Below are 25,964 nucleotides of genomic sequence, written 5' to 3'. Positions count from 1 at the left end.
TGCGTTCAAATTCAACGCATAATCAAAGTCGCATACATACGAGTAAATTTCGTGATATGCGCTTTGATTCACATCCCGCATCCCACGCGGCACTTGCCTCAGTTTGACCTTAGCTAAAGTATCCTATAAACATAAAAGAAAATACATAGTTTCATACCTGAAAGCAATTCTGCTGTGAAAAACATCGCAGGCCATCAAACCCGTTGAGTTAAAATAGTAACCAGACCGTGGCAAAACCATAGTAGCAAATAGAGATACTGATAAAATCCAAGTGGTACTTATTACTAATACGCAACCCTGAAACATGTCAAGTTATTTAATAAAATGCTCGAAAACATTGAAGATCTTTGATACCCAAGAAATCCAATTTCTTATAATTCTTCAAATGTAAAATTTTGCGTAATTGAAGGCGAAAAGGAATAATAAAACATGCAAATTCTTACAACTAGACTAAGAGATGGTTATTTAATCCCCAATAGTAGAATACGTACTTTTATTGTTATGTATTTTTGATGTGAAATGTCTGTATTTTAAGGAGTAATTTGATTAATTTTATTATAGAAAATTTACTAAGAATTATAAAAATAGACAAAGACATGTTCATACACATGATAGCACAACATTAACTGACAAAATTAACGATTTTAAGTCCATATTCGACTTTGTGTAAGGTATTCGTCGATGATACAGACCATTAAGAGAATCACATCACCGAATTTCGTCGGATCCCGTGTTCCAGCATAATATGAATAATAATGACTTCTTGTTCATCCCTGACAGTGGAGTTAGTACGGTAATAAATATTTTATGTATTCGTCACATAGGAAATGATTCCCCGTCTCTCTGTACGAATTTTCTTTAAATGAATTCCAAGTTCATCGAGGACTTTTTATGTCAGTCAGTTGAAATGGCTGTCGGGGCAAAGCTCTTACTTAATCTAAAAGATCAAAGCTGTCCCTTGTATTTCTGAATCACATTTAAATTCTAGCGCCCAGAACTTCTTAAGCGGTTTAAAGAAGAGATTTCTGCGCGGAAAGGTATTATTAGGCAAATCTGCCACTGAACACAACCTTTGCTTTCTTGAATTTTCAATGGGTAAAATAAAATATTTTATACTTAGCATACAAAAGCTGTTAGATAATAATGATGATAATGAAACACTTTAACAGTCTGCAAAAAACGCACTACGAGGCGCACTATACGCGACGGCTCAGTGGGCGTATGACATAGGTACGCCCTTGTTATCGCAAATTGACAATGATACCATGATACGAGTGAAAAACCTAACTCCAGAAGGTCTACAGCGCCGGAAAAATCGCGTCGCTTACATATTTTTTCAAAAAAAATTGTGAGATATGTTTATCTTTTAAGTCAACTGAGGAAATCTACAGTTCTCACCTTTTTACTAGAATGTTTATGATACGTATTTGGATGTAGCAAATATAAATATCTGTCTATCGCCATACAAACTAAAATAACAGCGCTCTGTTGACTGACTGCGCCCCTCAGAAGTGCCTGTAACATAAAATTCTCTTAACAACCTTTTATATCCATTGCAGATGACCGACAAAAGTCTGCGAAAATAGAACGCAAGAAAAATATATCACCTTAACGCCGACATCCGACAAAACAACGCTCCTACTGGCGTTGAAGTATGATTAACTCCTAGCCAACAGGAAAACGATAAGATATACCTTCAAGCGAATGAATAAGGTGAGGCAGGCGACAGTATCCGTTGAGTTGGTGTAAAATCGGACATCGCATCTTATTGTCTTAGGGCCGATTCACACCAATTGCGTACACTTGACACGTGTGTAGTGACTCGCGTAAACCCCTAACATACCGGTTTACGCATACATCCGCATTTTTATTTATTTTTATCCATAAAAGTTTTTGATTTATCGTGCAAAATGTCGGAAAAAATACCCGAGTACCGAACCCTCGGTGCGCGAGTCTGACTCGCACTTGGCCAGTTTTTTTTTATTACTATACAATATATAGTTATACAGTTAAGGAGCTCGATAACAATACGGTGTAAATGAATGAAGTAAAAGTTTACAAGAATAGCAAAAAACTGAATGAAAGTTTGGAAAAGTTTATCGAAATCAAAATATTTGGACTTTTTAATAGTTTCAAACCGTTTTGCTTGGATTTGTATTCATCGGGCCAAAAATGTCCAGATCAAAGAAAAAAAAGCATAGTAGTATTTTGATCAGAATTAGTGTAATCACACCGTTTTGTTCGTCAGCTCCTCAATGTATTATTTTAGGTCTATTACCACCTTTAGACACAAAACGGTCGTTTGCGAATAGAATATTGTAAATGCGAAAAGAAAAGAACAATATTGGAGTTTCTGTAACGAGGTTATCAAAATATTATTATTAACGAGGTATCTGCATAAAAGGCTTTAAAGTTACAAGACTCAAACTTGCGCGAGCTGATATTTCTGCCCGGTCATTAAGTACGCCATTAGCTACTTATTATTATTTATTCGTAGCCATTAGCGCTATAAGCAGGAAAGTTTCGCTAATTTTATTGTGAAACCGTTGGCTTTTTGACTTATATTCGTGATACATTTAATAAACTCGCTAGTTTTTTTTTTTTAAAGCTTCGATTGTATCTTTAAACCAGTTTAACCTTCTCACAATGCATGCCGTCTGAATAAGTACTGCCTTCTGTTACCCGCCCTTGTTACAATAAGCGATAGTTTCTTGAGATGTTGGTCGAAACAATTTGCGATAAGGCCCGTGGACTAACTGACTATCGGTACAAATAAATCGTCGAGTCAACACTCCAATTGGTGGTAACCTCGTGAGCCAAGTCCAAGTATTTCAATACTTTTTAACCGATTCCTTCCATTTTTGCTTAACCAGGCTATCATCATGTGGAATGGTAACTTTCAATTATCTTTCAATTATTATTATGATGGAAATTGTGAATTAATTTATTTCGACCTATACTATTTCATACTTGGTATCCGATTACCTTTTAACCTCGCTTCCTCAATTGCGAACTTTTTCTGAGAGGTAACTTTATTCATTTTCTCTTCGTCTCTTGTTTAAATAAAGTTTCGCAAAGCTTCGCTTAGCTGTAACTGGATTAAATAACGCTCGTAAAATTTGATGAGAAATTATGTTTTAAAGTATCTTGTGAGTGTTTTTGTTTATTTACTGTACATGTAGCCATCGCTACATGTCTTCGGTGGTTAGAGGGATTATAACTTTTTTTTTAAAGAATATTAGCCATGTTAAATGACTAATATTCCCCTTTCCTCTCCAACTAAGCGTCAGGCTTGTGCTAGGAGTAGGTACGACAATAGTGCAACGGGCGGGGTTTGAACCGTCGACCTTTCGGTTTTCAGTCCACTCCTCTACCGGTTGAGCTATTGAGGCTTGAACTTATAATAGAAAGCAGTGTATCATTTTTGGAGTGATTCCATACCAAATCAGTGCCCAGTTCTAGCAGTTTATTGGATATCATCTATTACATACGTCATTGCTAATGGCTCAGTTTACTATTAGAATACTAGAGATGATGAAAGCATGGTATACTTAATGTTTTTGGAAGGAATTTTATTTTCCAATACTGGGCTCCATGTTAGATACAAAAATAAAGATTAAATATGAATTTTGAAAATAATAAAACTCAACTTACAGGTACGTCATGATATTTTATTTAACTAGGACACGTGATAGTCTAGTGTCCTAGTTAAATAAATTGTTCCACTGTGCCAACATGTTGTTGGCACTATTGTTCCAATAAAAAAAGACTTTCTGGAACACTACAGGTGTCCTAGATAAAAAACTAACAACGTTGGCTGTGCGTAAACTGTTATTTAGTATACCTATCTAGAAATATCAAAACGGAACGTTTTCCCGAATTAATCGTATGGACTATGGAGCATTGACATAGAATTCGTAGGTAGATGACAAATCACGAGCAAACTGTCATCGCTCAAGTGGCCACACATATACAGCGTACACGTCTGTCACTTCAGTTTATTAAACCTTGGTACTTGAACATAAAGTTTAATAACGATTGTAAATAGGTACCTACTAATCCAAGCTACTAATTTGAAATAAGGTCAACCTAATCGGTTTGCTTGTATTTTTCAAGCCGCTTTTAAAGCGTTTATTACAAATCGTCTAGAATCTAGATACTCATACCTCTGTTACGGAGATTAACGACATTTTTTCACACAGTTAACATAACTTAAAAAGTTACTTCGTAGCCTCTGTAATTCGCTAAATTTACTACTTACTAACTGCTACTACTTACATACTACTTTATACTATTTAAGTAAAGTTAGATTTTAAGGCGTTATTATTTGTAAATGTTAATTGTGTTTTGTACTATGAATAGGATCAACGAATAAATCTTATTCTATTCTATTATTACGTTAAAAAATTACCTGAATCTGGCAAAATATTTCTCCGTAAGGCCAGCACTTGTAAAGCGCGGGCAGAAGGGCCACGGGGGCAATTAGGATCCCCGTAAATAGATCGTTTAGCGCCAATGAGGTCAGAAGATATCTGGGCTGAAAATAACGATATAGCCTCACTGATTGTATAAAGGTGTCCTCGATTTTAAACTCAATTATGCCCAAGGCTTTGCTTGCGTGAAGCAAATTTATATCGGAATGTACGAGTACTTAAACTACTTTAAGCATACTAGACTATAATATTCTTTTATACCCACTGCAAAAGTCTAAATTAATTTTCTAGCTAGTAGGCAGGTACACGACATACGTTCATACAAAGTACAAAAAAATAAACCGACATACAGTTATAGTTTAACAGAATACATAAATATTATTTATATATTCAACCTGAGCCACTTCAGAAACTAGAGAATCCGTAATATTTTTTATTTTTTTTATTCACTATAGGTAAGCGCTTGACCACAATCACACCTGATGGAAAGTGATGACGTGGTCTAAGATGGGACGCGTTTACCTAGAAGGTGCCTATTCATTCCCCAATTTTCGCAAATTGACCCAAAATTAAACTTTCCTTGTGACTTGGCGCTGCGTTAGACCTAAAAATCATAAATATGATTAAGCTCACCTGATTATCAATATACTTGATGTACCTTCGATTGTTCAACACGCAAATAAGAACAAGATTGCCAAAAACAATCGCCATAGATAAGGCGAATATGAAAAACGCTTTCAGTATGTCTTCAGTTGCCGGGAAGGTTGTGGGCCAGCCTTTTCCGTTGGGCCAACAGGAGCTGTTAGAGAGAGACGGCGCTACCAGCAATGCGCCTTTAGTCGAGTCGAACATAGTCGGCGCCTGCGACTAGCAGCGCTTATTTTTGTTGAATAAGTCATTTAGATCATATGAAGTCCTTCAGTTCTTCAACCTATATTTTGTAATCTAGCTTTGTATGTTTGTTTGTCTGTTACATGCTTACTCTTTAAATTCATTCTTGATGATGGATGATTTAGACTTGGTTGCATAGCGGACATTATCTGAAACAAAATAAATTGGAATTTAGTTTTTTGTGCTTCAAAAAAAAGGAACTATTACAGAATCCCTTCGTTGTCTGTCTGTCTATCTGTCCGTCTGTCCATCGAGTCTGTCATTAAATTTGGCAGGTAATATAAAATTAAGTAAAACCTAGTACAAAACATAAAACTTAGTCTACTTATCTATTTAATAAAATTACTTTTGCTATCTATTTATGTAATTGTACATGGAAGGCAAATATAAAAAAAAAGATGTATCTTGAACAGCTGTAACACCAGTTTACGAAAAGTTACTAACAGCCATCGCAACGAAATCGATAAGGTAAGTGCCTACATTTTCATGATTTTACTCTTGTTGGGATTACCGTGAAATATTGTCTCATTTGCCTAAAAGCCCTTTAAAAGCTATCAGACATTTAAAAATGCTTTGGATAAATGAAATAATGCTTTGGGAAACTCAAAAAGGATATACTCAATTATATTCTCAAAAATATACTAATAATAAATGTGAAAATGTATCAAGTCTTCTTCACGGTTCAGTTTTTGGACAGATTTTGACGAAAAGTACAGGTGATAGCTTGCATCCCGGAGATGGGCAAACGCTATTTTAAATTTATCCCTAAAAATCAGAGTTTATACATATCAAAAGATAAACTAACTGACTGACGTAATATTATGATCAACGTAGGTATAGACTACAGCTTAAACCGCTGGGTCTAGAATCTTGAGATTTTGCTAGTAGGTATGTACTCACATTTCGACGCTTACGACGCCAAAGATTTATGCTAGTTCATAAAATTTCATGTTGTAGAAAATATAATCTTACTGAGAAGAACCAGCAAGAAATTCGACAGTTATTCTTTTCAAGACTACGTCCTTTAGATAAGTAATTGCCGTAACGGTCTAAATAAAGCTAAAAGCACATTGCAGCCGAGTCAAAGCGACGCGATGCATATTTTCTAAAATGTTCCTAATAAAAACTTTCTCTTCTTGTACGTATAAATATTTGTTGTAGATACTTATTTTTTATTCATAATTTAAAACTTAAACACAATTTAAACATAATATACTTGAATGAAAAGACATCATCAAAGGCAACTTATCTCTACGGGATATATCTATATTTAGTTTGTCTTAGAAACAAAATTAAAACGAGGTGCGAATGGGTTAATTTTCGTTTGTTCATTACTTACAAATAATTATGTACCAGTACATGTACCTACATTTATGCATTGGATTTATGAATTTGCAACAATTACAAAAGGATCGCGTTGTTTTACCTCTCCCGCAATATGCTTTGAGCTTAACTTAAAAGAAATTGAGACTTGAAACAACATTACAGAATAAACAAGTTGCAATATTCAGGAAAAAGCGCTTCGTTCAAAGCAATTCCATCTTGCGGAAATTGTAAGGCACCTTATAGACTGGGAGATAGCTTTACTAATGCCTAGGTTTATCGCGTTTAATGTTATCGTGTCAGAAGTTATCCAGGTTTTTAGGGTTCTGTCCCTCAAAAGGAAAACGGAACCCTTATAGGATCTCTTTGTTGTCTGTCTGTCTGCCTGTCTGCTAATCTGCCCGTCTGTCTGTCTGCCGTGTCTGTCAAGAAAACCTATAGGGTTCTTCCCGTTGACCTAGAATCATGAAATTTGGCAGGTAGTAGGTCTTATAGCACAAGTAACAGGAAAAATCCGAAACCCGTAAAATCGTGGTTACATCACAAAAAAAATGTGTTCATGACATATAATTATACTACCATTAATTTTCAAAGTAAGATAACTATACCAAGTGGGGTATCATATGAAAGTGCTTTACCTGCACATTCTAAAACAGATTTTTAATTATTTTTATGTAAAATAGTTTTTGATTTGTCGTGCAAAATATTGGAATAAATACCCGACTACGGAACCCTCAGTGCGCGAGTCTGACTCGCATTTGGCCGGTTTTTGTAGGTTGAGCACTCTTCATCCCATTAAAATAAATAGCTTACATGCCAACTTGATAGCTCAAAAACGTATGCGAGACATTGCCAATTTCCTGCAGGAAATGGGTTTATTTGAAGGAAATATTAGCAAAGGACCTTTCGTTGAAAAAGGTTTTTAAATTAAATCTAAAGACAAAGTCAATAATAATTCATTTGCTAAAAGAAAACTACGTCAAAGCCAGATTTGAGGTTATTATCATAAGCCTTATTTAAAATTTAACCAGTTCCCACTTACCTACTACATAATATCATACAATACATACATACAGTACAATACATAGTCCGAAAGTAAGCGATGGTAGCAAACGTAGGCACTTCTACTTATCTATTAAAATTAAGATTAGTAATAGTTACCTAAAAATAGGTAAAACTTAAACCAAAAAGTTTTCAATGAGAGTGAAAACAGAGTAGATACCCACAGCTGGATGATGTTTTTGCTCTTAAATTTAACACGTTAATTCGAAATGTTATTACCGTTATAGTACCACCCTACTTATCGGTAATAATAATAATATCGTTGGAGTAAAAATATTTTGAAGTTTATGTCCTCATTAAACTTCAAATCGGTTCAACAGATTCAGATTAGAGACCTTTTCCTAAATAGGTTCTCACAGAGGCAAATGTTAGGTCTAAATATAATTTTAAATCTAAATATTATACACAAAATAGTCAACCCAGTAAAGTACACACGTAAAATGTGATGTGCTGGCCAAACATGTCCCTTGTGATACATTCAGGACGAGAACAAACTTCGGTCATCATTTATAAACAAAATGTTACTATGTTGTTATACTATAACGTGGTACGTGGTCTACTGAAACATATATCTGAAAGTATTGACGTAGTAAGCACTGTTAAGATTTACTTACGCGATTTGGGTGCTCATTAAAATTAAAACCAACCCTGTTTAGAGACCACCATTTTTTTAAGTACGCTCGAAGGTGTCAAAAAATAAGCCAACCCCGCGCCAATATCCACGAGTATGTAGTCTAAGGCGCTACGCGTATGTGTACTGTACGCGTAGGTATAAAGACTTCACCTTTTACAATACAATAGTATGACCTTTGCCTATCTGGAGTTTTATAATATCTTTGATTAAAACAAATTGAAGAAATACAGTCAAACATTTCGTTTTGCGCTGATTTGTATTTATTCAGGCGGCAGAGCTAAACTTCTGTATCAATTTATTCAATCAAGCTTCAGCAGACTAAATAATTAATAACAGTTCGTAATTTATTTTCTTCGCTCTTGACAAAGCGGCCGTGGAATGCGTCTCCATTATACTCTGATGGATGCATTCCTTGTGCACTCATGTAAAGGGTCGTCCACCGCAACCCTCACTTGGTCTGTCCATCTTATGGGCGATCTACCACGTGCTTTGGTGCCCTCTACTCTTCTTTGAACTACTAAACGTTCAATAGAGACATGGTCGCATCTATAATAATACTCAAATAATAACAGGTCGAAATGGCAATTGGGGTTTGAGGCGGGGCGAACCCACCCCGATTACTATCTCCACCTCTCGAGTACTATAGATATTATGTGACCTAAGAAAGTGCAAACGCGTTAAATCGCAATTCATACAGGCTTATTTATCGATACCTAGGCCAATACACAGCGTACAAGGACTCCCTCTAGTGACATAACAACTAATGAAAACAATTAGGTAGCTAGTTGAAACCCAGATAAAAAACTATCAGTGCTTTAGAAATCATCCATACTCTGTATCGATTAATGAAATAGATTCCCTCTATGCGGGATTTCCGGCATGCGTTTCTTATTGATCAATGAAAATTAGTCTCACTAGAGCGTAGTGCCTAAAATCTAGATATTGCTCAGTATATCCTTACTCTATGGATATTGTTATATAGATAGAAGTCGTAATAGATGTATGGCGGTGGAGTTGTGATTCATTAAGGCAGTGAAAATTTTTTGAAATTCGACTTTTCCCCATAATTAGAGTAATGCGGATTCGAACTAGGTCGAGAGATGTGTTTTCTAACAGTGTGAACTCAAAATCAATACCAAAATATTCAATTTTCATTTTTTAGCAAGCTCTCACAATTTGCTGCTTACTTTTTTGACTGCTAGCTATGTAGGTATATTAATTATAAACAAATTTTTAGTTGTTTTCTTTCCTTTTTAATAGATTCTAAATGTGTATAAGTATGCTCATATTAATGTTATAAATGCAAAAGCGTGTCTGTCTGTTTGCTTTTTCCTAGTTTTCCACTCCCATTCGTTGAACCGATTTTAATGGTTAAGTACAGAGTTAACTAAACCAGAGACGGATATAGACTAATTTGTGTCTCAGAAAATGAAAGAGTTCCCACAGGATTAAATCTACCTGAAATCTAAATACAGAGATAGCTTACATCCTAGAGGCAGACATAGGCTACATATTTTTAACCCGGAAAATCAAAGAGTTCTCATATCCTATATATCCACGCAGACGAAGTCGCAGACTTCATCTAGTATATAGTGTACTAGTTTATGCCCGTGACTTCGCCTGGCCTACACAAATTTAAAACCCCTATTTTACCCCCTCAGGAGCAGAATTTTCCAAAATCCTTTCTTAGCGGATGTCTACGTCACAATTAATTATTAGCTATTTGCATGCCCAGTCCGATCAGTCCCGTAGTTTGAGCTGTACGTTGATAGATCAGTCAGTCAGTCAATTTTTCCTTCTATCGGTATATTTATAAAGAAAAGGGTTAATTTAACTCACATTTTATTTCAGTAGGCAGCTTTCACTGGCGCGAATCGCTACGTCTATGTCCTTTAACAGTCTACACTTGCAACTTTTCGCAATCTAATCAATCAGTACCTTTGTTGCGGACAGCAAAACCAACATCGGATGGGAAACGCCCGCGAAGTGCTAACGCAAACCCGCATATCGCATCTACACCATAGCAGCCCGAGTAAAGAGTGAGCCTTTTAAAACGGAAAACCCAATTCAATAAAACCTTTACTTTAAGTTCTTTGCTGCGGCTGAAGGAATTAAGTTGTAACCGATTGGGTGATGTTGACCTAAATCGGCAACTAAACAGGCGACCGACTTTGGTGGTCCAAATTTGGTCATTTGGCTTGATTTACTCCACGTCATACAACGGCCGGCCGAACCGTGTTGCCTGGAAGTCCAAAATTTTACACCCGAATGAAGCACGGGTGTGGCACGGTCTAGTATGAATTACTGTTACACAATTCATCAAAGAGATTAAATTTTTCGACAATAATTCCCGCATCTTTCTATCTATGTATCACTTGTTAGAAAAAGTAAAGTAAAACGGTTTTCCACGTGAATAGGAACGTTATAAAAGCTTCAACAAAGCGGAAATCTGAACCGCAGCACGGAATAGACACAACACTTATATTGGCTTTTCATACAACAAGTACACTCATGAATGAACGAATATACTTTTATTGTACACCTCTGTGCTCATGTTATTGTTATACACTTAGCTTATAAATGTATGTGAAGAATTTTATAAATCTAGCTATTAACAGGGCTCTCTCTGTCACTTACTCCATACAATCGTAGTTCCAATTTCATTTAAATATTAAGCAATCAAAATCCATGAAATTTTGTAGCCATATTCTAGAAACTAATATCTGTGCCTGTGGTGTTTTAGATTTTTTTAAATATGTAGTTTCAAAATTACAGGAGCTCAAAGATTTGTATGTGAATTTTTAAGACCGCGTAACTTTGAAACCGAATGGATATTAGTTTCTAGAATATGTCTGCAAAATTTCATGAACTTTGGTTGCTTAATATTCAAATGAAATTGGAACTACGTTTGTATGGAGCGAGTGACGGAGAGACCCCTCTTAAACAACGGTGGCATATTTTAATCCTGATCCTTTACGATTTCCTTAATATTCAGATCATCATCATGATCAAACCATTGAAGACTCAGTACTGAGCACAGAGGTCTTCATTAAAATGTTATGGGTTTGGCCATAATCTACGACGCTGGCCAAGTGCGGATTGGCAGACTTCACACACCTTTCAGTATGATACAGTCTGAGTGAGGTTACATTATGGAGAATTCTCAGTTAATTCCGGAATACTCGACTGGAAGGCCGACGACTTAACTACTTGGCTACCTATCACCACTATCAATAAAAGAAGTTCACGCTTCTAAAAAATCTGTCGCTTCAGCTACTGAAAAGAAGCGATCGCTCAGGCGATAGTATCTAATCACACTAATACTATAAAGGCGAAAGTTTGTATGTTAGTGTGTGTGTGTGTGTATGTATTATACACACACACACATGTAACACATATGTAATAGATAACATCCTGGTTTAACACAGATGCTACTTTTTAGCCTGGAAGATTTCCCGCCTAATACCCAAGGTACCTAATAACGTAAAAAGCACAAACGTAAATAAGTAAGTAGTAGGTGCCTACGTAAAAGGCTCTCGAGTGAACTATTTTAATAATAGAAGATCACAAGAATATTAAATCTATTCAATAACGAATATTGTAATCTAGAAATTCTTAGTACGAGTAAGTATTTCATACTATAAAACATTTTGACTTTGTCCCTTTTATAAACAAGTTCATTTAGAGCTCACAGTGTAGATACGAGTAAGTGGAGCAAAAGTAAATATTTTATTGTTAAAATCATTCAGACTGGAATATTCAGGAGTCTTAATGTGGCACAAACAAGAAGCTTAGTATTTATAACTCTCAGCGCAAATGATACAAATGCAAAATTGTTTATAAAATGATTCCAAGTTAGTAAGATACAATACCTACTGATGCTCCCGACATTGTTCAACTGAAGTTATATCCTTAAAAATAAAACCAGCCAAATGCGAGTCAGACTCCCGCACCGAGGGTTAGGTACTCGGATATTTTTTCGACATTTTGCACGATTAATCAAAAACTAAATAAAAATGTGTTTTATGCATAAAAATAAATAAAAATTTGTTTTAGAATTTAAGGGTAAAGCCCTTTCATTATGACACCCCACTTGCTATTGTTATCTTACTTTGAAAATTGAAAAAACTAATTATCTATTCATGAACACATTTAATTTTTATTTAAAGTAACCACAAATTCACGGTTTTCGGATTATTTCCTTTACTTGTGCTAAAAGAGCTACCCACCTGACAAATTTCAAGGTTCTACTTCAACGGAAATTAACCTATACTTAGGTTTTCTAGACAGACACGACAGATGGACAGACAGACAGCAAAGTGATCCCATAAGGGTTTCGTTTTTCCTTTTGTGATACGGAACCCGAAAAGGAACAAAACTTAAACATCAATTTGTTGTCCTGAACGTAGGGGAAATTTATTAGATCAAACTATTTCTCCTTGAAATACAAAGTTGAATTTTACTTTTAACTTCTATATTTTTGGAAATTCAGTAGGTAGATATGAGTTTTGAAACCAACATCACCGCAGTAGTTTATCGCTTGCCAACAATTGTACCACTCCGTTTCAACTGTCCGTTTCATTTCCCGATGCCTCTTTCTGCGTCGTCACTCGTGCCAACCACTCCATGTGTGAATAACAAATGCCCGAGAACATTCATCCATTATATGGTGAAAATAATCTTGTACTATCAATTCACGTGCGTAGTACCTATAAATCTAAACTAAATCGGGTTCTATAAATCTATATAAAAAAAAGGGTCTGTGCGCACAGATCAAAAAATTGTAGTATAATAATATATGAAGTAAATACTGGGTCATACGCGTACTTTAACCAGGCTTAATGCTTTAATAATAAAAATATTGTATTAATAACTGTCCGTCCTCAACATGGTCCAATTCGTGCATGCCCTAAATTCTCCCATCCACCGCGTGAAATTTGGGATAAGCCCAATCAAATTGCAAGACGCCGACGAAAGCTTGATCGCGTCCAAGTAATTATTTAATTATAACATGAGATAGTGTCCAAAACGGAACTTGATTTCGCCATAGAGATTTTATTTATCGGAAATTGTGACATAGTTATAATTTTGTCTTTAAAGGTGCCCACGCACTCGAACTGCACTGCAGCTGAACTGCGCGTCGCGTCAGCGCCCCGCACGATATTCTCTCCAGCTGCGCCGCGCGGCAGTGACGTACGCGCGTATATTAGTGTATATTATTTTATATACACTAATATATTAGGCGTATATTAGTTTCTAGAAAGTGTCTGCAAAATTTCATGGACTTTGGTTGCTTAGTATTTAAATGAAATTGGAACTACGATTGTATGAAGCGAGTGACGGAGAGAGCCCTGTTAAAATAACAAGCTAGTACGAAAATTCTATTCATAAGAAAACAGGAATGACTACTAGTAATACAGCTTATTCATCAAGATGTCAAATAAAAAAGCTCGTTTACGCATCTACCAAAACATTCGTATCCTGAATGAAGTTATTTGTCACCTAATGCGTTGCTTCTGTCGCCATCCATCGTGGGTCTCTTTCGTCATTGTCTCATGTCTACATTAATACAGGATTCTTGTTGGCTTTCCTAGTACAAAGATGAGCGCTATGGTCTTAATCTTCCCGGGTTTAATTTCTGGTAGGAGCAATTTGGAAACTTATAATTTTAGATTAACTCTTGTCTAGCAAGGTGAGAGGTTTTGGCCATGGATACCACTCTATCAGCAAACACATGTCTTCAAGCGATATAGCGTTTATACGATATGCGTGGAACAAATAGGTCTACATGTCTATCAGCCCGCTTTCAGATTGCCTCATACCATACAACTAGGTGAGATCACAGACAAACGCGAACTTATCATCCAAGAAATAAATGCAGGGTCGTACAAGATACAGAGTTATTCCGTTAAGCTTTTTGTTTTCAACCGTAACTCATGCAAAAACGCAATCTGCATTTACATGTGTTGCGGTTAAAAGCAAAACGGCTTAGCTTTAACTTTTCTGACCTTTTTTTAATATACCGGGGCAGGTTTTGTAAAGTCACACCACCCCTTAATCTACTTTAAGAATATTTTATTTTTTGCATTTAGTAGTACTACAAAAAAAGAAAGGTATCCTACTAAATCCCTGTTTTACATAAATGCACCGTTAATGCTGTCGAGCTCCGAGATCTAGACGTTGAGAAGTTATAAATGCCTCACTAAAGGATTACCAATTTTGGACTTTTTCAGCGTCCTAGATAATATCTACCTACTCGCACTCCTCAAATTTCACTTGCCTCACTTTTCACAGTAGCTTCTGAAACATATATATTATCTTGCCTTATCCATACTTAGTAAAAGCCTTGTAAAAGCGTAATAATTACATACCACCAAAACATTTTAAGGTTTCTAAGGCTAATTTCAATTACATCGTATCTTCACTAGAAGCTAGGTGCCCGTGAACTTAGCAGAGCATATGCCAGCAGATCAAAAATAAAAAGGAGTTCCCTTCGCATGCAGAAGAGTTCTATAGTTCCTGATACTTTTTGAAGATAGTTCTGGCGTTTTTGCTAAAAAAATCGCAGTTGAAATAATGCTCTGCTAACTTCCGGTAGCAGATCATTTTCGAGCAAAGCGAAAAAAAAAGAGTTCTCTGTACGCACGTATCTCAGTTCTATAGTTCCTCATACTTTATAATGATAGTTCTGGCATATAAACCTAAAAAAAGTCAAATGAAAAAATCAATAAATTTTCAAATTTAGTCATCATAAGTAATTTAAAAAAATTCTAGCAGCTAGAACTCAAATCTCAGAACCTAGAACTCTACGATTTCTTATAGCTCATTAACTAAGCTATAAAATAAAGCTATTAATTAGCCCAGAACTCACAAAGAAGTCCCAGCAGAGCATAGAAGAATAGTTATAAACAATCAATTTTCAAACTTCACACCAAAAGTTGTTAAAAAATTTCCAGCTGCTAGAACTCTCATCTCAGGGGCTAGAACTCCTCGATTTATTATAGATTATTAACATAGCTATAAAACGAAGCCATTAACTAAACCAGAACTCTCAAACGCTCATGTAAAATATTTGCACGCCATTACATGGCAAGTGTAGTGACACTAAAATAAATTGTAAAATCTATGCTAACCTACATTTGAGCAAATAAATGATGATTTGATTTGATTTGATTTCAATTACATCGTATCTTCACTAGAAGCTAGTAGGTATTCTGTGCTTAGATGTATGAAATGTAATTTAATATAAGACTTGGGTATATTATGAACATTAGTTTTCATAATAAGAACACTAAGTACCTATTTCATATATTTTTTAAACCTTTTCCAGATTGAAATTGCCTACAGCGTATTATCTTCATCGTTATCAACCAATGACGTGCACTGCTGGCTAAAGATTTCTTCTAGAGACTTCCACAAGTCATGGTGTTGGGCCGCCTGAATCTAGCGGCTCCCGGCCACTCGTTTAATGTCGTATGCCCACCTAGTGATGGGGGGGTCTTCTAACACTGCGCGTTCCGTTATGAGGTTACCATTTCAACTCTTTGGGACTCGTAACGTCTACCGGGTTTTCGCCTACGTCCTGCCCATTGCCACTTTAGCTTCACATCCACTGAGCTATGTCAGTTATCTTCTCATTTCTGGTTTGATCATGTAGAGAAACTCCAAGCAAATATCTCACCATTGCCAGTTACTCTCAGCTTACTATGATAGTTAGCGACCATATCTCGGACCCATGGCATCGCTGTCAGCACGCACTGTCCGAAGACTTTTGTCTTTAAGCAATTACTGTACAACAACGTACACAACCTAACGAAAAATTGTATTTTGTTTTAAACTTTTTCCATTAACAGTAGCTGTATCACGAAGCTGTATCGCATACGCTTTACACTAGTCCTATTCCTATTTACGAGTTCAGCTTTATAGGCGAGTTCACGACGCAGCCAAATAGGACAAAACGTCTTTGACCCATATTCCTCAGTGTATTTCACTGTGACATTGAACATTTTTAAGGAAATTTACTAGGGATTCTTTCTTTGTACAGCATTTTAAATATTGGATTGCTGAGTTGCAACTGTATTCAATAAAGCTTATGTGTTTTGATTAAATTGTATGCCGTTCTCTCTTTGGTATAACATTTTAGTTTAGAATGTAATTTTGTGAAGTAATATGACTGTTTAAGGACATTTATCTCCAAAATGTCTTAGCTAAAAATATAACGTAACATGAATAAAGTCTAACATTCTTGTTGTGAAGTTTTTGAGTAGAACTCAGATTTACTATTATCGTCTTTTTACTTTGTTATGTTTAACTAGGATTTAAACCTGGAACTGAACATCCAAGCGTTTTGACTATTTGATTGTTATTTATTGGACATAAATTAAGATCTTAAAAGCATTATATGGTACTTCAGCACTAAGTAGGTACAACCTTTTGGGAGTCCTTATTCATCCTTGCTCCTCAATCTTAGATCTTCATTTACGAATTTCTGCCAGTATGTTTAGGGACTTCCAAAAAATAACCTTGTCTATTCTATAAGGCCATCTATCAGCTGATTATTTTTATGACCCTTGTATTCGGCATTCATTTTATTTTAAAAGTATTTCCTATCAGGGGTCAAGTTCTACTTCTGAATTACTAAGTCTATTATAAATGCGAAAGTGTGTTTGTTGGTTTTTTGGTTGTTTGATTTCCCGTCTGGGATGGAGAGTCACATCACAACGGAGCAACGAGCGGACCATCGTGATTTTTTGCATGATTATACTTAATTATTAAACACGTGAAGAGCGACATAGGCTACTTTTCATCTCGAAAAATCGTAGAGTTCCCACGAGATTTTTAAAAACCTTAATCCACGTGAATTTGTTAGTATTACAATAAGTACAAGTCACTTAACTTCAGATTCCAAAATACAACGTTATTCATAAATTTTGTTCACGTAATAAATATGTGTCAGCAATCTAATCCACCCCAAAAAACTAAAACAATTCAGCCGCGCATTCCATTCGACCCAGAAAAAAATATGTCATCAAAAGATATTTTTTCATTACCCTAATGACTCGCCGCAGGATCATAATTTTTTAGAGGCGGCTTGGAAAGGCCAAACGCCAGAAAACCAAAAACGATTCTTCCGGAATGGCGCCCGATAGTCGCTATGAAGGCTATAATTATCTTGACCCGCATCATCTGTTACAATGCCGACCGCCCGCGGCGCCTCTACAAGACGAGGGCTCTTCGAAAAATGTTATATTCCTGGCTGCAACATTTATTTTCTAGCTTTGTGGTAAACTTTTCAAATAAGATTTTTCACCAGTTACGATAAAATTAAGTACCCAGTTGGAGCTGTTTTTGATTTATTTGTAGTGGCGTAGGATTTATATTAAAGAAAGTCGTAGGTAGGTACAAAGTCGAAAATATGGAATGGAATATGAATAACTTCTTAATCAAAATTATAAGTGCAATGCACACCTATAAGATAGAGTGAAACGGAAAGTGTATGGGGCCTCCTTTTTAGGCTTCCATTCCCAAAGGGTGCTAATGGGTTACTATAATTAATTGGATAGAAGCAATGAGCGTTTTAACCCTGCGTCGTGGACGCTCCTTCATCGTGTACCACATCCCGTGTTCATAACGCGCTTGTGTAGCCGTAGATTTATTCTTGTTTCACATAAGCACGGCTTAGTTTTATCAACTCGGAGTGACGTGACACAGTTTTCGTTTGCCAACACTATACCTCTCGGGGCAACTGCCCGTGCCATTCTCTGCAGCGTGTATCTGTGCCAACATTCGTAACAGATACAAACCACAGTGAACACAAACATAATAATTGGATAAAAGCTATGTGCGTTTTAAGCTATTAAGTAAATAACCATCATCATCAGCAACAAGCATAAATGATTGTGACTTTGACTTTGACTTTTTGCTCATTGCCAGTTCACTACTGAGCACGGTTCATCCCTCAAAATGAGAAGGGTTTGACCACAGAATACATACAGAATACAAATTGTATTTGTTTGTTGATTAGTCTCTCAATTACGCTGTAACGGAGCAACATATCAATGTGACTTTTTGTACGAAAATAGTTAAAGAGATGGAGAGTAACGCAGACTACTTTTTATCCCGGAAAATCAAAGCGTTCCCACGGGATTTATAAAATTCTAATCCCACGTGGAAGAAGTAGAGGGTATCAGCTAGTATAGACTAAATGTGAATAATATGTTCTATACATTATACATTATAAACGCGATTGTACATCATAAAACTTCCTCATAAATTCTAAAGGAAGTCAAAAACTGCATTAAAGTGCAGGAATAAGTTTTGAACTTAGCGTCTTTGTTTCAAACTATTTATTCTTAGAAATTGAAGAAGAGATGGGCTGGACCACAATATCACCTGATAAAAGTTATGTATATTGAACCCACTTACCCAGAAGATGTTTGTAACAACGATAACCGCTTGATATGTAGGTGCGTGTACGAATAGCCAGTAAAAAGTTCTTCACTTCGACCATTGCATCTCTCGTTTCGTCGATAAAGGTTCTCTTTGTCACCCGTATCAGGTCTCTTTATATGTATATACATAGAGATGCACACTGAACTTTTCAGAACCAGTCATCCAATTAGGGTCCTGTCTAAGCTTAGATAGTAGCTTTCGTATGGAATAGAGGACTCTGACTTTTTCTTTTCTTCACTGATTCTAATTTTTAACCAACTACAGAAGGGAATATTATTGTGTTTGGCACTAGGTTTGGTGATTTAGTTTAGCTATCATAATTATTGTAAACTTATGAGCTTATAGTTTTAGAATTGAACTAGCGGTTAAATTATTATTGAGAATTTTTCATAAAATATTTTTCCTACAAACCTTGTCCTGACAATAAAATTATTACTATCAATATGGCAATAACTCTTGTTATACCTATAATTGTGACATTATATTCATTAAATTCATATATTCATTATATTATCGCTATTAGCACTTACAATAAGTAGATTATGTTTGTTAAAGTTATTATAGCCAGTGAACACTTTGGATCACGGCCAACAGACAAGAGCCAGCTAGTGACCTTAACGTTCTATGGATTACTACTAGGTATATCTATAACGACTAATGAAAATAGTACAGGTCAACATTAACAGCTATAATACTCATTATAGATTATGGGTCTAATAAAAACTTCCAGGTTAGCCCGCAATCTCACCTGGTGGTAAGTGATGATGTACCACCAGGTGAGTTTGCAGTCAAGAGCTATCTTGTACTTATCTGAATAAAAAATTAAAAGTATAGCTAGCTAGTTAGCTAAAATTTGCACGCATTTTTTACGATTAGAATAAGTATATTTCCCGACAATGGAAGTAAGTGTCCATTCCATGTACTCGTCGTATATAACAAATTCAGTACATATATAGAATTGGTAAACCCTTTGCAACAAAGCTAAAGTGACTCATCTCTATAATAGCAGTCTATACTCCTAGATCAAGATAAAACCTTTTTCGAAATAAATCCAGACAGTAATCGAATCGAATTTACAGTTCTGAGGCATGAAACCCACCGCGTTATTATCCCAAGACAACTCCTACCATTGTAGGAAAGGGGTCATGACCCTCAGTAATGAGGAATAACAACTATAGAGAGAGCCCTAAGTTCGACGAAGGACCAAAGGACTCCATCAATAATTCGTTTTTCAGGCGCCATAAATACATAACGCAACCATTCTGCGCATGCACACTGACTTATATTTAGCATCAGAGTGCAACGACCCCAGATTTTCATACATAAAATATTATAAAATTGTATTAAAATAGTACTAAATTTTTTTGCTTAAAATTATGAAAATTGGGTCAGTTGATATAAGTCATGATGTACATTCACATACGAGTAAGAAGATAACATTAATACACTTTTAGGAGTTTCGACGAACGATGAGTTTAGGACGAAGTTGCGGGAATAAGTTAGTAACATGGACGTATTATAACTATGGACCGATAATAAACTGAAAATGCGTGTCAATTATTTTTGTGCGCGTAAGTCATTTTGTCACTGTGTGCACCATCTAGGGCTGGGACGGCGAATTTGGGTATATCGATACCACATCAAAATTAATTTTCTATGTTACTATGACGGACTACGTATCCATACTAATATTATAAATACGAAAGTGTATCTCAGTCTGTCTGTTAGCTTTTCACGGCCCAGTAGTTTAACCGATTTTGATGAAATTTGGTACAGAGTTAGTTTACACCCTAAGAGTGGGCATAGGCTACTTTTATCCCGAAAAAATCAAAGAGTTCCCATGGGATTCTTATAAGCCCACCCGTTGTACCGATTTGTATGTACAGAGATAGCTTACGTTCTGGAAATTGACAACTTTTTACTTCAGAAAATTAAAGATTACCTACTCACGGGATTTTTAAAAACCTAAATCCACGCTGACGATTATATATTCAGTAAAAACAAAAGTAAAATGAAACACTTTTCAAATAATTTAAATCAATTTATTACGTATTATTACAATTATCGTAGACATCACACTAATATTATAAAGGCGAAAGTGTGTATGTGTGTGTGTGTGTGTGTGTATGTTTGTTACTCCTTCACGCAAAAACTACTGGACGGATTTGGCTGAAATTTGGAATGGAGATAGATAATATCCTGGATTAGCACATAGGCTACTTTTTATCCCGGAAAATCAAAGAGTTCCCATGGGATTTCAAAAAACCTAAATCTACGCGGGCGAAGTCGCGGGCATCGGCTAGTATTTTATATACTTGCAATGTTATTTTTTGAGACGGAAAGTTTCTGGCAGCATTGAATATTAATTATTTACAATCTTCTGTAAAATATACATACATAAAATCTACACTCAGATGTTTTAATTATGTACCTTTAAATTGGCCATTTCTCAGCAAATAAGTAAATACGTTCTGGTGCTTCTGGGATCTTGCTCTATTATAAAATAGAAAGCTCTTTAAACGTTAATTCTGTGTCAACAAAATTATTACAGCTCTCGAAGTGGTTTTCGTTTTTGTATAACCTGAAATTAAATGAATTTATTTATGTCTTGCTGTTACTAGTTAAAAATGCAAAATTCCTTACGATGATAATAAAATTTAAGAAAACATCAGTAAAACATGAGAAATTATTTAAACTCACTTGTACCTCAATCCTGAAAAATAATTGTTGGTCCCTTTTTGTTTAACTATTGTCAAATAAAGAAAAGTGTAATATTACTACATATTTATTAGTAGATAGGTACCTACATACAATTTGAAAGTGCTTAGTGCTTACTGGTTGATGGTATCACATCACACTATCACACTAATATTATAAAGGCGAAAGTTTGTATGTGTGTGTGTGTGTGTGTATGTTTGTTACTCCTTCACGCAAAGGACTGGACGGATTTGGCTGAAATTCGGAATGGAGATAGATAATATCCTGGATTAGCACATAGGCTACTTTTTATCCCGGAAAACCAGAGTTCCCACGGGATTTCGAAAAACCTAAATCCACGCGGACGAAGTCGCGGGCGTCAGCTAGTATAAGATATCCTTCAAATATAGTTGGTATTGCATCTGATTTCAATTTATTTATTTTTAAACCAGAAATATGTATAACAAGACTCTTCGAAATGTTTGGAGCATAGACGAGAATATTCCTTTGGCTCCCAGTTTTTTCGTTTTATGGCCCTGATCCACGCAGTTCTAAATTCAGGACATTTTGGAAATCTACAAAAGTATGCAAATGTTATTAAAACGATAAAAGACAAATTTGATTTAATCGATAAAGTGTGTACACATCACTAAAAATGAAGCCTAAAATAATGCATAAATTAATATTAGATTACGCTATAAAACGTGGTTTTTGTCAGTATTACACGAGATAATTAAACTTATAACATGTAAATCTTTAATTTTCAGCGATTTTCGGAATAAAAATCGTGGTTGGTATCGATGAAATAGTTATTAAAGACTTACCTATGAAAAGGCAATTCAGGAACTTGGACGCCTCCTTTCTTATATCTGGAGGCACAAAACACAGCGTCACACATTTGGTTTTTTGATTTTATTTTTATTTTAACCCAGATTTATGTGATATTTAAAATTTTATAAAAACACTAAATCAAATCCCAATGTTTTGTCTCCAAATGCTGACAACTACTGTCACCAGTTACACATACAGTGCGTTGTTGCCAGACTTATATGAGCTATCGCTTTTACCCGAACGGAGGTTCCCTGAAATAGACCGAGATAACAATACCTAGTTGACACATGGATGTACAAGAGCGGCAACAACCTATGAGGGTCTCTAGTCTTATAATAGCTTTATGGTTAGTAATAATAATTATAAGTGCAGAAGTTAGTAAGTTTAGTAAGTTTTTATAGTATTTGTGAATATTGTTTTAGAAGAAGAATAATAAATAAGTAAAAAGTGCTGAAGGCAGTTTTAATTTAAAAATAAAAAAATCCTTAAGATACCTAGTAAGCTTCTTATTTGTCGTTCTCAAATTAAGCTACATGACATGATAAGTTGTATCTACATCCGATGCTCATTTCTTCCACCATTACAATTTCTAAATCCTCCCACCCTAACATTTATTCACATTCATATAACAAGGCTATAAAGGAAAACTTTGCGATATTTACTGCGGGGTATTGTCAGCGTATTTTGGATTCGTAGTTTCGCACAAGTTACCACATCTCGTGGACCGTGGGCGTCTTATCCGGAATCTATACGTAGATATCTTACGACTGCGTGCCAGCAAGTCGCCAAATTAGACATGGTCTGGTGAAGTTTAGACGGCTTTTTTTTCACAAAAATCCAGCTAGCTTTTATTTGAATTAAACTTACTAAAACAGACATATATTTACAAGTGTAAATTAAAAATTTATAAAACCCCCGACAAGTGAAGGTTACAGTAACTAGAAAAGAACTGATAACTTTCAAACGGCTGAACCGATTTTCTTGGATTATAGCTAAGAACACTCTCAATCAAGCCACCTTTCAAACAAAAAAACACTAAATTAATTAGTTTAGGAGCTACGATGCCACAGACAGATATACAGATACACACGTCAAACTTATAACACTCCTCTTTTTGGTTTGGTGGTTAAAAAGTAATGAACAGAATAAATTATTTCTTACGTAAATTCGAAGCCTATAACAACTGCTGGGAAGCCTTCTAAATGCAGTGACGTCATCATAGTAGCTCGTTAAGACCTATTAACATCCACAATGGTGCCTCGTTTAAAGCTATTGATTTTCTATTATCACCAGCCATTAATCCAAAAGTCTTATTACCGCTTCAGCGAAACGGATCATCTATTTCAAGCAATCATCATTAAACTTTAAAGCAAGACAAACTTTATAACTAAATTAATTCTAGCTTGGTGAAGATGGGATAATTATATACCTATCTACTTACACTATGTATACTAAAAATTTACCCACATTGATAAAAATATGATAAAAGAAATTATACAGTTGCAATAAAATATAAATTCTATTCATATTATTCTTTAATACATATTACACTAAACGGCATTTATAGCCGATTAACACCAATTGCGTATGCAGCACGTACATGTGACACGTGCGTAGTGACCGCCGTGAACCCATACACGTAACTGCACGCATTACGTCTACTACGTGAACGTTCACGCCACGCAAGCGGAATGCCATATTTCATACAGTTCCATACATTATACGCAATGGTACGCGCTACATCTACGCTTACGCAGCCTGTGTGAACGAGCTCTTAGTGTCTAGTCACAAAAATATGAACCTTCCTACACGGATTTTATTTAGGTTTTCACCAATATATATTTAGTGTAGGTTATTTAGCTATTCTGTGCCAAACAAAATCAGTCATCCAGTCGTAAAAAGAAAAATACATAAATATGATATACATGATACGTGAATATTTACTATTTTCGTATCTATTTTTTTATCAAAACTGTTTCTTATCGACTTGAAATTTCGTATTCCGTTTCCGTAACACAATATGTGGGATATGACGGATTCGATATTTGATATTCAATTACTGTTATTGGGTGCAGAACATTTCTTTTAAACAAGTTTTTCCTGTTCCCGTGGCAATTTATGTCAAAAGTTCTAAATAAAAGATAAACCAAGCTGCCGCTTCGTGGAGCAAAAAACTTGTATCCTTGTATTTAACAAGTAGGTACCTACTTACTTCAGTATTATGTGGTATTTATTACCTACGTCTTGTTTCTAAAGAAAAACGTAATAATATTGGCTGGGGTTTCTTTGATATTCTTACAATTGAATCATAAAAATAATAATCCATCGTCGAGACTGATTCAAGAGGGCCTATTCTGATCGAATCTGGTTACGATGGATCTCTCCCATTGGTCTTTGCCTACTCTTTGTAGGGTAATAAGTACCTAATAATGATATTTCGCTCTTAGCGGAAACGAATTATCTAATGCGGCAGACGGCTGTGACTTATAGGTCTGGATAAATACAATGCACACTGAACCACAGTTTTACGATGTACTATTTGTAAAACTACATAATATTATGACTGAACTGTGGAAGCTATCGAACGAAAATCGCGGATGACGTAACCTTGAGCGCTTGGAAGTGCTCGGACGTCGCGTCCGAGAGATATCTCCCAAGCCGCGTCCCAAACGACTATGCACACCTATCAGCCGCGGATTACGGACGCGTCCCATGCTTTCTTTCCGCCTTTAGTGATTAGTTCAATACAAAATAGTTAAAATACACCGAACAAGTTAATATTACCGCTGATATTTTAAAAATCAGTATCAGCTGCGTCCCAAGCGACTATGCACACCTATCAGCCGCGTCCCAAGCGACTATGCACACCTATCAGCCGCGTCCCAAACGACTATGCACACCTATCAGCCGCGGATTACGGACGCGTCCCATGCTTTCTTTCCGCCTTTAGTGATTAGTTCAATACAAAATAGTTAAAATAACCGAACAAGTTAATATTACCGCTGATATTTTAAAAATATATACTTACCTACTACTACCACAGTTTTACGATGTATCTACAATATTACTATCTGGGTGTGGTCGTAAAAAAATGTATAGTTGCATTCATGACATCGTAACAAACGTTACATACCTGACTCAATGATACATTCATGATCAACATAAAGCTTAGTTCAGAATCATACAATATTATGATTAGAATATTATATTATTTTTACAATATTATATTATTATTGAGATGCATAACGATTTCGCGACCCTGGGGTCCCGGTCCTTTAGTAGGCATACGAGGAGCCAAAGCCAACTCGCAGAGACCCCATTAGACATTATAAACACTAGTTTTTTTTAAGAAATTAAATTAAGTCAAAATTGAATTTCTAAAGAAGTGTACTCTCCGCCTTACAATCGGTCATGACCGTAACGTTACACATTTCGTTACATATGTTACAATCATGACAGAAAAAAGCGAACGACATAAGCTCAAATCAAAATATCACTGTACAGCGAATAATTACAGACAGAGAAGTAGTTTCATTGTTTTACGCGATAACAAAGCTTTATTAACCTTTATTTATGAGTTCGAAAGAATGTCCAATACTCACCCTGCAATTCAACATAAGAAAAACAATTTTTGGCGACAA

At 35.6% G+C, this 25,964-nt stretch overlaps 1 protein-coding gene across 1 annotated transcript in view; it reads right to left on the bottom strand.

Moving 5' to 3' along the window:
- LOC123870515 (trace amine-associated receptor 6) overlaps positions 1-25,964 on the bottom strand; it is a 53,226-nt gene that overhangs the window by 3,166 nt on the left and 24,096 nt on the right. The window contains exons 2-5 of the mRNA XM_045913856.1: positions 5,067-5,473; positions 4,412-4,537; positions 1,399-1,515; positions 158-297 (exon numbers count right to left, since the gene is read on the bottom strand). Coding sequence (XP_045769812.1) covers positions 158-297; positions 1,399-1,515; positions 4,412-4,537; positions 5,067-5,285 — 602 coding nt within the window. The 5' untranslated portion in view covers positions 5,286-5,473. The remainder of the gene's footprint in view (positions 1-157; positions 298-1,398; positions 1,516-4,411; positions 4,538-5,066; positions 5,474-25,964) is intronic.

Source organism: Maniola jurtina, chromosome 12 (genome assembly GCF_905333055.1).
Source record: "Maniola jurtina chromosome 12, ilManJurt1.1, whole genome shotgun sequence".
In the NCBI taxonomy this organism is placed as follows: domain Eukaryota; kingdom Metazoa; phylum Arthropoda; class Insecta; order Lepidoptera; family Nymphalidae; genus Maniola; species Maniola jurtina.
This window is presented reverse-complemented; position numbering and strand designations above follow the sequence as displayed.